The 15,779-nt window shown below is 33.9% G+C and overlaps 2 protein-coding genes across 8 annotated transcripts in view; one reads left to right on the plus strand and one right to left on the minus strand.

Annotated features, from left to right (window-relative positions):
- RGMB (repulsive guidance molecule BMP co-receptor b) overlaps window positions 1–15,779 on the plus strand; it is a 101,004-nt gene that overhangs the window by 77,354 nt on the left and 7,871 nt on the right. The window contains exon 7 of one of the 2 annotated variants that reach the window (XM_082377854.1): window positions 6,057–6,223. The exons of the other annotated variant lie outside the window; for it this stretch is intronic. The gene's annotated coding sequence lies outside the window, so the exon portion shown is untranslated. Of the gene's footprint in view, window positions 1–6,056; window positions 6,224–15,779 lie in introns of those variants that run through there. 2 annotated transcript variants of the gene reach the window in all.
- The window catches only part of CHD1 (chromodomain helicase DNA binding protein 1), a 75,392-nt gene that overhangs the window by 5,714 nt on the left and 53,899 nt on the right, over window positions 1–15,779 (minus strand). For 3 of the 6 annotated variants that reach the window (XM_082374988.1, XM_082374992.1, XM_082374993.1), the window contains exons 27-34: window positions 15,550–15,688; window positions 15,171–15,321; window positions 13,709–13,831; window positions 12,779–12,907; window positions 12,074–12,337; window positions 11,572–11,712; window positions 7,491–7,669; window positions 388–484 (exon numbers count right to left, since the gene is read on the minus strand). In XM_082374988.1, the coding sequence (XP_082231114.1) occupies window positions 388–484; window positions 7,491–7,669; window positions 11,572–11,712; window positions 12,074–12,337; window positions 12,779–12,907; window positions 13,709–13,831; window positions 15,171–15,321; window positions 15,550–15,688 (1,223 nt within the window). The remainder of the gene's footprint in view (window positions 1–387; window positions 485–7,490; window positions 7,670–11,571; window positions 11,713–12,073; window positions 12,338–12,778; window positions 12,908–13,708; window positions 13,832–15,170; window positions 15,322–15,549; window positions 15,689–15,779) is intronic. The other 3 variants (XM_082374990.1, XM_082374989.1, XM_082374991.1) reach the window with 3 other exon arrangements.

Below are 15,779 nucleotides of genomic sequence, written 5' to 3' on the forward strand. Positions count from 1 at the left end.
AAGTGATGCTTTTTTGCCAGGAATTCCACAGAAGTGATGTACCTTTTTCAGTACACAATGCAGGGGCTTCATGATGTCAATATGTCTTATTACTGGTGACATTAACTTTGATTGCTTGTTTAAGGTGGTGTGAGGCAGGTTTCTCCTCTACAGAGCTATTATTTTTCTCTTTGTAATCAATAAACATCTTGGAGGAGATACTTTTAGACTATGCCAATATCTTGTTTTCTTGCCCACTAATTTTAGCTTCCCTTGGAGGATCTTACCTGCAACAATTTTTATTGTGAGATTTTCTATTTCCTTCATTCCTTCTACATTTATTAACTGAATTCTTCTGTAAGGAAAAATGTTTCAATAACATAAAGAAAAAATGATGCATTAATTTACCTGCGATTCCTGCCGTTTTTTAATAGCATGCTTATATAATTTATGTAATTTTCTGGCATCAAACTCAGTAAACTTAGATACAAAAATCCACAGGTTTCTAGAAGAAGAAAAGGCAAATTAGTCTGGTGGAAAATGTTTAGCTTTTTAATGAAATCCCTTCCGTCTACACAGAAATATACACATCTTAGCCCTCTATGGAACACGGTCTCAAGAGATTATTTCTAGCATTTTTTTTTTAAACTTCATATATGGATAAGATTCCAAATAAAACTGGACATTGTTAACTTTTACTTCTCTTTCAAATTCCTTCATTTTACAATCTTTGGATTTGAAAAGTAGTAATCAATCCTAATTTGAAACCAAAGGGAAATAAACTTACAAATCAGGAAGGGACTCATATTGTGGTTCAGATTAGATACAAAAGGAATAAACTATGTTAATAGTTTGAGTAAAGATACCATCAGATAATATGGATTAAGCCTGTGAACTAAAGGTCCTGAATAATGCATTAAAAAGCAACTGTCATTTTATAATTGTGATGTAATTGTCATGAGAGTAACATGATCAGACACTATAAACCAAGGACAGTATTGTATCTTTAGGTCTCTCTTCCCATGCCCAAGGCTGGGATCAGTAACTGATCATGGTACTCCTTCATGATAAATTCAGATGCAGTCTCTGAATCCTTCTCAACACAGCTTCCTGAGAGCCACTAATAACCAGTGACACTTGAGTTGAAGTCTATCTGCCATCACTGAAAAAGTAACAGCTTCATATATTTACAATTTTTTCTTGAACCACTAGCTTTACAGTAGGTATGTTAAAGATTTTGAATCTTGCTTATATAAACAGAGGAAAGAAATTACTAATTAGCCAATGATGGAGGTTTAGTGGACTACCCAACATCAACATCTTTGCCGAGTCAAGCAATAGATTTTAAGTGATTTTTAAAAAATAATAAAACTCTGTGTGTGTGAATAATGACTTCCCAAAACAAAGCCATCTCTCAGGATATTAATTGAAGAAAGAAGGCCTAAGGAAGCAAAAATTCTTAGCTAGAAAATAACTATTCTCATTCTTTTTTATGGGAGAAATAAAGTTATACAGAAGCACTTAATTGGGGGATTTTTAAAAAAGATTTATTTATTTATTTATGGCTGCGTCAGGTCTGAGTTGCGGCACGTGGGATCTTTCGTTGCGACGTGTGGGTTTTCTCTTCTCTAGTTGTGGTGTGCAGGCTCCAGGGGTGCATGGGCTCTGTAGTTGTGGTGCGCGGGTTCCAGAGCGCGTGGGCGCTGTAGTTTGCGGCCCGCAGGCTGTCTACTTGAGGTGCGCGAGCTCAGTAGTTGTGGCACGCGGGCTTAGTTGCCCCGCAGCATATGGGATCTTAGTTCCCTGACCAGGGATCGAACCTGCGTCCCCTGCATTGTAAGGCAGATTCTTTACCACTGGACCACCAGGAAGTCCCAATTTGGGGATTTCTGAACAGCTGAGACATATTTCTCTCAAATACCAAGCATCAATTGCCTATGACTACAAAACATACATTGTTACAAAGGCTTGAATGAGATAACTGTATAAAGTACCTAACCTGTGTCTGGCTAGGTACTTTATACAGTTTTTATATTTTCAAAGCTCTTTTCTATTACTTAATTCCACAAATAACCAGCCTTTAGGTAGGCACAGTCAATGTAGCAGACAATTTTTAAAATAAACGAACAAATGGGGTAATGAGGCTAAGTGACTTGCCTAAACTCATACAGCTAGGTAAGGCTAGAAGGCAGGGCTCTGGCTCCTAATTCTCTTTCCACTAAGATGAGTAATTCCCAGCCTTTTGATTTTGGACATCGATATGTGTGAAGAGCTGCTTGCTAGTAAACTCCTAAGTGTTAGTAAATTTTGGAAATCAGAAATCTGTGAGTCATACAATAACTGCAAAATTATCCCAGCATATGTGCATACAGAGATGGATATCTGGTGATTTTCTAAAAGAATTCTTGCCAGTGTTGTTAAGACAGTTGTGGCTTTCTCAAGTGTTTTCTTTCCTTTCTTTTTGTTTTATTAATTATAAATTACCATCTATAATTAACTTAGTTTGTGACAGCTCTTTGCTTAACTGTGTATATGATGATACCTATTCCTCATCAATATTTTGATCTATAATTTTACAAAAACTAGACTATAAAATTCTACTGCAGTTTAAAGAGCAGTCACCCAAACCCTTATATTTAATGTGCATATGTGTGTGTAATACTCTCAAAATTTGCTTCTATAGTGATACTTCATATAGCCTGTAAAATTGGGCTATTTAAATAAATTATGGCATATTAACAGGCATATCAAGTTATAAAGACTAATATTAGCAGGCTATTTTAAACTAATGGGACATTTTCATAATACATATGCATAGACTATTTTGTTTCTTAATTTTCAACATCATGAAAATTTTCATACATCAAAGATAAAAGAACTTTACAATGATCACCCATATACCTAATACCTAGATTCTCTTATTAGCATTTTACTGTGCTTGCTTTATCACATATGATTCCATATGTCCATCCCTCTGTCAATCCCTCTAGTTTTTGTTTGATATATTTCAAAGAAAAATTATAGGTATTAGTATATCTCCCCCCTAAATACTTCAGCATGCATATCATTAACTGGAGTCAATATTATTTAGTTTTTTCTTTTGAAACGCTCTTTAGATTATACTACTCTCGGTAATCAATTATCAATGAAACGAAAGAATGAAGAAATAGCTGATACCGAGTCATGAAAGATAATTCTTTCAACAAATTTGATAAAAGTTTATCAGATAGCAGTTGGGAAAATTAAATCATTCACCAACTTCAATACTAAATATAGTAAAATCTCTGTAATTTATATCTAACTTAATTAGCCAAATCCTATTATTATCCGTTGTTTGTTTGACATTAAATTAGAACAGCTTATTTAAAAATTAAAGTATCAAAACACTGATTAAAAATGGGCAGAGGACCTGAGTAGGTATTTTTCTAAAGAAGACATACAGATGGCTGAGAGGCACATGAAAAGATGCTCAACGTAAGGGAAATGCAAATCAGAACCAAAATGAGATATATCACTTCACACCTGTCAGAATGGCTATCATAAAAAAGGAAAAACAAGTGTTGACCAGGATGTGGAGGACATGGAGCCCTCATGCACTGTTGCTGGAAATGTAAATTGGTGCAGCCATTATGGAAAACAGCATGGAGGTTCCTCAAGAAATTAAAAATAGAGCTACCATATGATCCAGCAATTCCACTCCTCCGTACTTTTCTGAAGGAAATAAAAACACTAATTCGGAAAGATATATGCACCCCCATGTTCACTGTAGCATTATTTTTACAATAGCCAAGACATGGAAGCAACCTAAGTGTCCAACCATAGATGAATGGATAAAGAAGTGGAACACTCTCTCTCTCACACACACACACACACACACACACACACACACACACAAATACACAAATATTACACTGCTATAAAAAAAGAATAAAATCTCGCCATTTGCAACAACATGGATGGACCCAGAGGGTATTATGCTAAATGAAATACGTCAGACAAAGACAAATACTATATATTTCACTTATACGTGGAATCTAAAAAAACAAAACAAATGAACATGTAACAAACAGAAACAGACTCACGGATACAGAGAACAAACTAGTGCTTGCCAGAGGGAAGGTGCGTAGGTGCATGGGCAAAATAGGTAAAGGGGATTAAGAGGTACAAACTACCAGTAAGAAAATAAATAAGTCACAGTGATGTAACGTACAGCACAGGGAATATAGTCAATAAATATAACAACTCTGTATATTTACAAATCACTATGTTATATACCTGAAATTAATAGTGTAAGTCAACTATATTTTAATAAAAATAAAGTAAAATGCAAATTTGGTCCTGTTTAAAAACAAATGAAATTAAAATTATGACTAATGTTCAAGGGGCTCTATTAATTTATAAAATACTTGAGTTTTTATTAAAGGTAAATGAGTATAATCTGGTTTTCATTTTGTTACTGCAACAAAAGGCTAAAAAGAATCAGCATGTCTTTAAATTGTTAAGAATACTGTGTTAGGGCAGTGGTCACCAGAAGATATTAAAACTTTCACTATAGGTATGACACTAACCTTGAAATAAAATTTATAAGCAAACTTAGAAAAAATTAAATGATAACTGAGTGAAGTGAAATCCACAGCAGCTGAGAAAATTCATCGCCTTTAAATGAATTTATAGACTATCTCTAGACTATCTACATTCTACAGTTAACTCAAGAGTAGAAGTAGGAATTAATAAACTGTGTTTTTGTTAGTAATTAAGTTTCTTTTTAAGAATACTTTTTCCCTAGAAAAAATCTAGTTGAAATTAGATTCTGGTCCTAATTATATCACCTGCTCAATTGTGCGATCTTGGGCAAAACTCCAGACCTGGAACTAGCGTAAGAGTGAGCACCTTGTTGTTAAAAGTTCATGCCCTGTGCGCCTCCTTGGCCATACCCCAGTCCCAGCCCTACAAAGCTGTTCACCTGAGTCCATTTTTTCTTCTCTAAAAATGGAAGTATTAACTATTAAGATTTCCTAAATACAGCATTTTTAAAAGGATCAATTAGAATGAAGCATATGAAAGTACTTTGATATACAAATGAAACACAAATACACATTATTATGGTTATCACTTGATTGTAAGTGATTTTTAAATAAAAACTAGTGTTGCATTTCCTCACCAACTATTCATTTGGCCAAAATATTTATATATAAACATCTATAAGCAAGAAATAAAGCAGATAATTATGGTTACTGTAAAAGTTTGCTTAACATCAACTGCTGTATAATTATGGGGGAAGTCCCTATCTTTAAAATTACAGGTAAGGTCTTGATCTTCCTTCCTTTTGTAGAATCAGTAACTGTAGCTGTGTTCTGTGGGGTGGAGTGGAGTAGGGCAGGGTGGTCAGAAGTTCAACCTTAACACAAGGGACTCTCCCTTGCTTCTACATTTTTCCCCAATCTTTCTCTAAGACAGCACTCAGACCAGAGCAAAAACGAATTTGCTTTTGAAATATTTTTCAACTGGGGTCTTTCTGTTCGCCTTTCCCAGTTAAAGGAATCTGGTATAACCAGAGACAGTGGCAGCAGGAATAAGTACCAAGGAATATGAAATCAAGGTAGATGAGAGCTAAATGGAAGAAAAACAAAAGCTAATTTGCCTAGCTGGGTAAAAAGAGGAATACAACCTTGGGAGGTAAGGGCGAACACAAAGAAAAATGTCTCCTGGCTATTTGGTCTCTCTTCTTTTAAAGGTTTTTTACCCCCCCTCCCCCATTTCCTAATAACAACCTAAACCTGAAATAACATCCAGTTGTATTAGTCGACATGTAATTTCAACGAGATGCTGCTTATTTCTAATCTAGAAAGCAGGTAAAATAGATATTCTGCCTTCTTCACAACCTCAAAAATCTAAACTCTAATTATACTAAGGTTTAAAAACTGGTATGTAGTACACAATTAAGTTTTGTCAGAGAGAATATAAGCTCCTTTACACTAAAAAGTAGAAAACAACTTTAATATAATCCTTTAAATTAACTAAATTTAGCTTTAAAAATAACTCACTGCATTTCCTTTTTTTCCCTAATTTTATCACAGACAAGCAACAATCAAGAATATGTCCGGGAGCCACTGACAGAGAACATTTATTTAACTTTGGATCTTAAATATAAAAAGATAGAGGAATTCCGCTATATTCTCATTTAATCCTAGTATATATAATTAAACTCTATTGTATTCATGTCCTGTGGTTCTGTACTTTAGGGGTCCCTGTATGAGTTGATAAGAGCTTGAGAAGGATGGAGTAATTCTATTTTACGGTATTTAAGGAAAGCATTAAGCTCCGGTGTATATATATTCCAACCATAAATAAAAGATTCAACTAGACACTATGAATAGTACTTGAGAATTACTGCCTCTCATTCTGCATAATATATCTTATCATTATCCTTCAATAACTGAAAAATATGCAGTGCCTTATCATTTTACAGATGATAATACTGGGGGGCTCATAGATATTGGTAACTGTTTAAGGTCACAAAGCCAAAAATTAGCCAGGATGGAACTAAGCATGCATGTCTTGTAATGCCAACTCCAGTGATCATTCCATGTCATTATAGGCACATGACTTTAGGCTCTTCTTCATGTCTGTGAATGGCTTCAGTTTCTTTAGACATGAGCTCAGTTTCACTTGTTTTCAAAAGCCTAGTGATCACGATCAACTTCTATCTCCTCTTTCTAAAATGGGGGTCCTGGTTGAGTTTAAGAAGAAAAGGGACAAGGATAGAGAATTTTTTTTTAACTTTTGTGTAATCATCATGCCTCCTCCAGAAATGTGTCATTAAAGTTTTTTGTTTTGATATGTAGCTGCACTACATGTAGCAAAGAAATCAGAAGGCTAATAAACAGATGTCTATGACTGGTTTATGCTCATTTTATTTTTTTGCTATCCTGTCTAGTCATCTGGCTTAACAGTGTCCTGGATTTGGTAATCATTAAGTGATTAGTATATATTATAGCAGTTCAGATTTATAATTTTAAAATCAACTGTAATTTTAAAATCAATCAAATTGCTGCCACTTCTAAGATGAAGAGGAAAACAGAAGTCTGCATTTTACATTGCTTGAGGACATTGAGTTTTGCAAGGCTTTACAGTGATACTTAGAAGATGAATTGCTAAATTTATCTAACAAATTGGTACACCAACCTCTGAAGATATTACTGAGAATAATTTGATAGATTGTGGAGATTTTTAAAAATAAAATGCAATCTGAATTTTGATGAAATGCCTTTCACTATTTATTTAAAGGCAGAGATGCCACCTGTGGTTTATCATGATGCACAATTAAGTAATCACTTATTTATAAAAAGCTTTAAAGTTAAAGGAAAAAGTGAAAGCAATCATCCTCAGGTTACCTTTTTAAACTTTTTGTTACCTAAACTTCAGAAGTAGAAAAAAAATTGAAATACAAGAGACAAATAGATGGTTACAAAATTACAAATTTAACACTTCCTGAAAAATACATCACTTACTTTCTCCACTGCTTGATATGTTCAGGATTTGTATACTCTTTCAGACATTCCGTGATATGGTCTCCAATTTTTATTAAGCACTGTCTAGTATGTTCCAGTTGTTCTCTTTCTGAAAGGCCTTTCTCGGGCCTATCAAGTTGCTTCAAAGCTGCTTTGACAGGCCTCATTCTTTCTTTACACTTTAAAACAGGAAAATAAGAACACAAATACATGTATTAAAACCATGAATTCAACAAAGATCTACTTCTTTCAATGATACTTACTTACCTGAGTAAAGATAGCACTGTCTAATGCTGAAATGAGCATTAAATCTCACCTCACAGCTCTTAAACATCAAGCATTTTTCCTTCAGACTTTTTTCAGAAAGCAAGGCTTTCCATTATCATTTATCTCTGCCTAAGTAAAAGCCTTGGATTTTACTTACTTTTTATAAAAATGGTTACTTTTTACACTGTAGAACACCATTCTAAACAGACTTAAAGAACGTTAAAAGAAAATATTTCAGAGTATAACTTAATATTATGTATTGACTATAATATAGAATAAAATTTAAAAAAAGATCTTTATGTAATATATTGGCAAAGCTATTTTTATATATAAATACATAAATAATAATCTTTATATAATATAGTGGCAAAGCTATTAACATCAATATAGCTACAAGTATAACCTGTCTATTCTTGGGGCCAAAGTAGCTAATGATGAATTTTGCTTCTATCATATCTGGGCAGTCAGGGACGTGGGGGTAGTTGATGGAAACCAACCTCTTCCTTGGCCTACACAGCACTAGCATGCTAGTAAAAGGACAACACACCCAAACTGTACCATTCAGTAAAGTCCAATTTGTGTAATAAAAACTGTTAACCTTATACCAAAACCAGAATTAAAATATTACTAAAAAAGCAAACTGCAGATAAATTTTATTGTATACAAATGCAAAAACAACTTTATAGTAATTATATCCATGAGTAGCAAGTTGGGTTAGCTAGGGGAATGCAAGGATGGATCAACTACAGACAATATATTTAGTTGACCCAATGCCACCATTTATTTGAAAAAAGAAATCCTTACATCACTGCTGTGAAGGGCCTTTCTTATTATCAATTAAGTGTCTATATTATATGTGCGAATTTGTTTATGAGTACTTTATTCTGTTTTATTGACCTGTTTCTCCAAATCAGTTGGGAAACTTTCCATCTTTTGTCAGGAATAATTTAAATAACACTGGAATCATTTATTCTTTAGTTAAAATTAGAACTCAGCCAAGCCTAATGTTTTTTTAAAAAAGGGAAATTTTTAATTTCCTTTCTAATTTTTAGTGTTACTCATATTTGTTCTCTACATTTTCTGTTTCTTGTTCAATTTTCTAGTTTATATTCTGCTAGAAAATTATTTATTCAGCATATGTAGGCTGAATACATACTATATTCTAGGCATTGTTCTAGACCCAGAAAACAGAGCAGTAAATAAAACGGAGACCCTGCTTTTATGGAACCTGTAGTCTAGTAGGAGAATAGAGCCAATAAATAAACAAGACATAGTGTTTAAGATGGTGACAACCATGATAAAAAAATAAATAAATAAAGCAAGAAAGACCATGGAGCTTTCTACCTTACTTAAGATTTCAGAGAAGGGTGATGCTTGAGCAGGTATCTAAAGAAAACGAAGGAGTAAGCCATTTCAAGCAGAGGGAAGAGCAAGTAAAAATGTCCTACAACTTGTCTGACATGTTCAAGGGAACAGTATGAATTCCAGTGTCGCTGGTACCAAGTGAGTCAGGCAAACAGCAGGAGATGATGGGAGTAAACCAGATGCTGTATCTTTTAGACTATTGTTATGAATCTTTTATCCTGAACGAGAGGGAAAGCCATTCAAGGGTTTTAAACAGCAAAGTAACATGGGGTGACTTTGTTATCCCTGTAACAGTTATTGTCAGTCTGGGTTGCTGTGTGGAGTACAAACTGGGGTACGAAAAGGGCATAGAGTGAGATGGGAAGGGTGAAAGCAGTGAGAACAGCTATGAAGCTATTGAAATAATCTAGGAAAGAGATGGCTGTGGCTTGAACCAGTGTGTTAGAGCCAATATGATTTACTCATTGACTGAATGTGAGTGGAGGAAAAAGAGAGGAATTGATACTAAAATCTATGCTAAGGTCAAGGCCTGAAGATGGGAACTGGAGCAATGATAACTAATATTTATAAAGCACTTATTAGGTACCAGAGGCTGTGTGTTCGTTGTTTTAAATTTGATTCTGACAATAGACCTTCGCAATACCATTCACTCTATTTTATAGAAAAAGAAATTGAAGCTTAGAATGAAATGACATCTGTGAAACCCAGTTTTGACCTCAAACACTTTCTTGACTGCTAAATTATACTGCTATCTAGGAAGACAGATCAATAAGACATAAGAAAATCAAGAGATGCTAAATGAGGCAAAGATGTCAAGAAAAATGAAGACTAAGACCAGTGAATTTCTTAATAATCAGAGCTATTCCCGAATACAATAAAATGTATATACCAAGAAAATCTTAATCATACAAGCTCAGAAAATCTGGCTCTGGAGTCCATGTTTAAAACTATTCCATTATTCCTTTCCATAATACAAGAGATTTTAAATCATTTATGAAGGTTAATGAAGAAGAAATTCATGCACTGGGCACAAAAGGAAACTTTCCATTTCACTGGTTATATGAACAAGTCAGATGGCTAAGGAGGAAATGTGGGCAAAGAAGAGGCAAGAGGTGCAATTTCACCTAACCTCAGTAATGGAGCAGATAGTGTAGGGGAAGCAGTTCAGAAGAGTTCAGTGTTTTCACCTCAGAAAAGCAAAATCACACCATCACCCATTCCCACCCAATACAGAGGGGGTAAAAAAACCAAAACAAAACAAAAAACCAATAGAAAATGGATAGAGAGGCTAGATTAAGATCTAGGCCATAAATAGAAAGGTTAGCCTTAAAAGTTGCTAAGGAATCACAACATGTGAACCTGGAGAAAAGATAAAAATGAAAGTCAAGAGATAAGATATATGTTCATTCAAGTAAGTAAGATGGAAGACAGGAGCTGAAACAGCTTACCTGGGAATGTCCCCAATATTCTCAGAGATTAGAGGGCTGTAAACAGCCAAAAGTGAGGAGGACAAGAAAACTGTGGTAGGAACTATGTTATTTAAAGAGCATATCTGGAACTGTATTAGGGCATGTAATGGAATCAGCAGGAAATGAATAAATGCGTTCTCAGTCTTAGTATCATCTAGTCAGAGTACACAGCAGGAGAAAATGGGACATGAAGGTGAGCTGGGGATCTAAAAGGACGTAGTAGGTCAAACACAAATATAATTTTAGAAGGTGAAAATTTCCATCTTTCAAGTATAGCACTTGATTAGTATCAGTGATAAAACTGACTTAAGATTACACCCATAAGATTATTTGGGTTCCTGAATATATACAGCAAATAAACCCTTTGGAGAAAGGCCAAGATAGATTCTCCCTGACTTCGATGAATATAAAAGCATGGTAGCATGTAAAACCAGTATATTTTAGACCAGTGTTACTCAAAGTGTGGTCTATGAACCTGTGTTAGTCCAAAGCAGGATAGGTACAGAAATTTTAGAAACCTTTATATCAGTTTGACAGTGCAAATTTATACCTACTGAATCTAGTAATACAACACCGGGGTTTATATTTTATATTCTTTTTTTCCTATTTTCATTTTTATTTTATTTTCTAAAAACACTGGTCTGTAAAAGATTAGAAAAGAAGGGTCCTTCACTGTAGATAAAAAGCACTGTTATATGGATAATAGGCTCAGGAATTGAAAAGTTTAAAATTCTAAAGTTGGAGGAAAAAAAGTTTATTCCCTAAATACCTCTTCTTAAAATCTTTAATTTATGAAGAAGTTTTTCTAGGTTGATTCTAAATTTAGGATACCTTTCAAAATTTAAATCTATTGCTTTTGTCAACTTGAACTGCAATGCTATCAAATTCAAACATATTTCTAAAGTTAAAGTTTTAAAAGATGAATATAAATTAAATAAAATGTTATATGAATTATTCCTAATAACCAGAAACTTTCTTACTATGCTGAATGTCTTCTGATCTAGCTCTTCAGATTCTTCAGATATGGGAACTGGTTCACCACTTGCAGTGATGTGAACTGGAGCATCCGACACTGAAGATTTCTTAGATCTTTCCTTGCTCTCAGACTTGGATTCACTCAACTGATGAAAAAGAGAAAATAAAACAAAAACATAACAACAACAAAGGCAAAAATGATTAACACTTCCAGAAGAACTATGGTCTCATTTTATTCTATAAAGTTTACTCACATTTAACATTCTTATCTATTTTATCTTTCCCCCATTTTATTTGGGGAAACCAAAAATAAAGCTATTCTGTAACATTCCTTTTAGGTAAGGCATCTAAAAAAGGATTCAAACCTGTTCTCCTCTACTAGATACCCATATGCATTTTTAAAGAACTCAGTTATTGAGACTAATTGGGCTGACAGGCAATTTATTCTCCTAAACTGTAAATATCCTGTTGGGTCACTTTCTAAATTTTATATTATGATTTGCATACCTTTTCTTCCTTTATGTCTTTTTCTTTCTGTATAGCTTCTTTTACTTTGTTTTCTCTTTTCTCTTTAAAATCTTTTTCCTTTATATCTTTCTTATCCTCTTTTTCTTTTATCTCCCTTTTAAGTTCTCTTTTATTTTCCTTTTCTTTCGCTTCCCTCTTTTCTTCTGGTTCCTTCTTTATACAAACATCTGGCTCAGGTTTTTCTTCACTGTCTCTTTCTGTTTTAACTTTTTTATTTGGATGTTTCACAGAAGTGATCTCATCCTGAAAAGTGCAAGTATGGCCAATGTATTACTAACCAAATCTCGACAAAGACTAATTTCTTTTCTTTGCATGACTATGGATTGCATGTATGTGGATTCTGAGAGAAGTAATTCAGAATCCCATTAGTAATGATACATGCAATATTTACCTTCCTATAAAAATTAAGGTAAGCCAATCCCATTCAAAATTCATAACAAAATTAAAGGAGACAGAATGTCTTTAAATGGCAAATGTTTGAAAAGGAAGGACCTTTGCTCTATCCCTCTAGTGAAATATAATCTATTGGATGGGTAGAATTCTATTCTGTAAATGAGACTACATAACAAACTATAAAAAAGAACTTCAGTATCTAAAAGTAAAATTTCAAGCCTTACTTCAAACTTCAAATATGCCATGTCCCCTTTCTATGTAACAGGTTGCTTTTCTAAAACACATTCTTACCTTATCATCATCTTCATCAGACTTTTCTGAGGGCAGGGGAGAAGAATCGCTCTTTATTTCCTCTTTCATTTTTATAGACTTCATTGCTTTATTCTTCTTAGCTCTTACTTTCCTCCTTTTTGAACCTCCCTAAAAATAATTATTTTTATTCTAACCAACCCCACAGATTCCATTAAAAAAAAATCTTAAATACCACATCGATAAAGCTAAAGAACACACACTCCAACCCAATCCTTAATCTGCTGGCACTAAGCTACACCAATCTTAGAAAGTTATTATCAACAAAAGTGATATAACTTAATGAATCAAGTACAAATTAATGTGAATAAATGCTAACCAACTGTAATTATTTCTTAAAAAAAAAACAGAGTAGAGAGAAATAGGAGGGTTGTTCACCTTCCTAAATTATTATTATTTTCAACTAAATCCAATGTCACCAGGGATAGCCTTAGAAATTATTTTTAATAGTACATAGGTAGTTATTGACACTGTGGTCACAGGTAAACTTTCAAGGGTTGCTTTAGTTTCCAATCACCTCTCTTTTAGTGTCTTTTTCCTTCTTTTGTGAAACGCCCTCATAAATAAGCTTGGTGATCTTTAATGCTATTCCTTAAGCTGCCCAATGTCGCCAAATGAAATAATAATGGAAGCCTGTCCTCTCAAAAAGCACTCCAATCCACTCCAAAAGTTGCTCCCACTCTCTCTCTAAATACTAGGAAAAAACAGATCCCATTCTGAAAGATAGGACTCACTAGAGTTTTAACATGAATGCTGAGATCATTTAAGGCAAAATATTACCATATTCAAATAAAGCTAAATTACAGATAAACATACTGATGAGCCCATGCTAACCACAGGTGCCTAGGGTGATCAGAAAACTAGATTTATCTTATTCAAAAGTAAACTGCTCTTAAGCATATGTTAACTTACTGCACCAGAAAGCCTCTGAGCTTCTTTTCTTGCAAGATCTTTACTAAGTAATTTGATGAGGTAGTCCGCACGTGTCTGTAACTGTTTTGCTTGTGGTTTTTTATCAGGATCATCTGGAAGAATCTGAAAAGCAATTAATTTTTTCATCTTGTCTTAATAAATAACATGAGAAATAATAATCATTGTTTAAAAAAGGCTTACTCATTTAAAAAATATGTATAATTCACTAACAAGTTACAACTCTTAAAATCTGTAGGAATAAACAGCTTAGAATGCAAAATACATTTTTTATAGCTATGCCACAAAGATTCAATTTCTCTGGGAATGAATTCTAAATACATGAGAAAAATATCCCTCTATTCAAAATGAGACTACACAGTATGAGGTTAGAAATTTCTTTCAAATTTGTAATGGTGTATTGGCATTCAGTGTTATTAAACATCATAGTATTCTTAGATTTCCTTCCTTCTCAACAGTATATTTTAAGTATAAAGTATACAAAAATTCCTAGAATATAAAGTATCATCTATCAGGACTTCCAGGGTGGTGCAGTGGTTAAAAATCTGCCTGCCAGTGCAGGGGACATAGGTTCGATCCCTGGTCCAGGAAGATCCCACATGCTGCGGAGCAACTAAGCCCGTGAGCCGCCAACTATTGAGCCTGCGCTCTACAGCCTGCATGCCACAACGACTGAAGCCCGTGTGCCTAGAGCCCGTGCTCTGCAACAAGAGAAGCCACCACAATGAGAAGCCTGCGCACCACAACGAAGAGTAGCGCCCACTCGCCGCAACTAGAGAAAGCCCGCGTGCAGCAACAAAGAACCAACACAGCCAAAAATAAAAAATTAATTAAAAAAAAAAAAGTATCGTTCATGTAGAAGATGACCCAAAGCATGTACTGTGAGGAAACTTTTATAATGAAAACATAAACTAATTTTGTTTCACAGTAGCAAATGACAAATATCTGAAGGTTCCCATTTGTCCATGAAGAAGTAAAATATAAAAAGATAAATGATAAGCATAGGGCAATGCTTCCAATGTTTTCCATTCTAGGCAAAGAAATGATCATAACTAGTGTGGTGGCATCAAATCACCAAAACTCCTGAACATTGTTTGTTATTTAAAAAAAATATATAAACACACACACATAAAAAACAATCCTTTTTTGCTCTTGAATAATATAATGACTGAATGACAGACAGGTTTACTTTTAACCTGATACTATGAAGAAAAATATACCTATGCCTCAATAAGAAAAATGTAATTTCAGAGGTAAAGCAGAATCTAGAGAGCATTTAAATTCAATCCCTTCATGAAAACCAGATTCCAAAGAAGCCAAGGTCACACAGCTAACTAGAGCCATGGTTTCCTGACTCCCAGCTGAGTTTATTTCTAACATAATTTAAAGGCAAAAAATTCAATTTAACATCAGTGGTCAACAGAATCAAGAAATATTTAAGTACCTTGTGTGTCAGACTGAGGTCAGGATCCATTTTAATCATTTCCCAGCTTCCATATCCGTATTCGTAGATACCAATTAACAAATTGGAATCATCTTCTTTGCCCCAGTCTATATCAAAATGAGCTGCCTTCGTGTGGCATGGGATGATATACCTATCATTAAAGTTAACAGCCACTGTCAAGTTATAATTGCCTTATTAAAAATTAATTTTGAAAAACATATATGAGTCATTACAACTTCAAAATACTATGCTTTATTTTATTTTTAAAAACATTTTATTCAAATTGGTCAATGGCATAAAAAACATTTTTAACATACATTCATATCCAAATTATTGAATAACAACAAATATTTTACAATGGAAAAAGTAAACAACTCACTGCTTTCTTTCTTCTGGATCTGAAGGAATGGATTTGTGCAACGGTATTAATTCTTCTTCATGGGAGATGACTAGCTTGGCATTCACCTGTACTCCTGATATTCGGAACGTTGGACCCTTTACTTTTCCAAGTCTACCACCTTAATTTATTTGAAAAAGGATATTAAAAAGTATAAAATATATACTATGAAACACAAAGCAAAATATGTTATTACTTATATAAATAAGTAC

The sequence above is a fragment of the Balaenoptera borealis genome, assembly GCF_965194805.1.
Source record: "Balaenoptera borealis genome assembly, chromosome: 2".
NCBI lineage: Eukaryota > Metazoa > Chordata > Mammalia > Artiodactyla > Balaenopteridae > Balaenoptera > Balaenoptera borealis.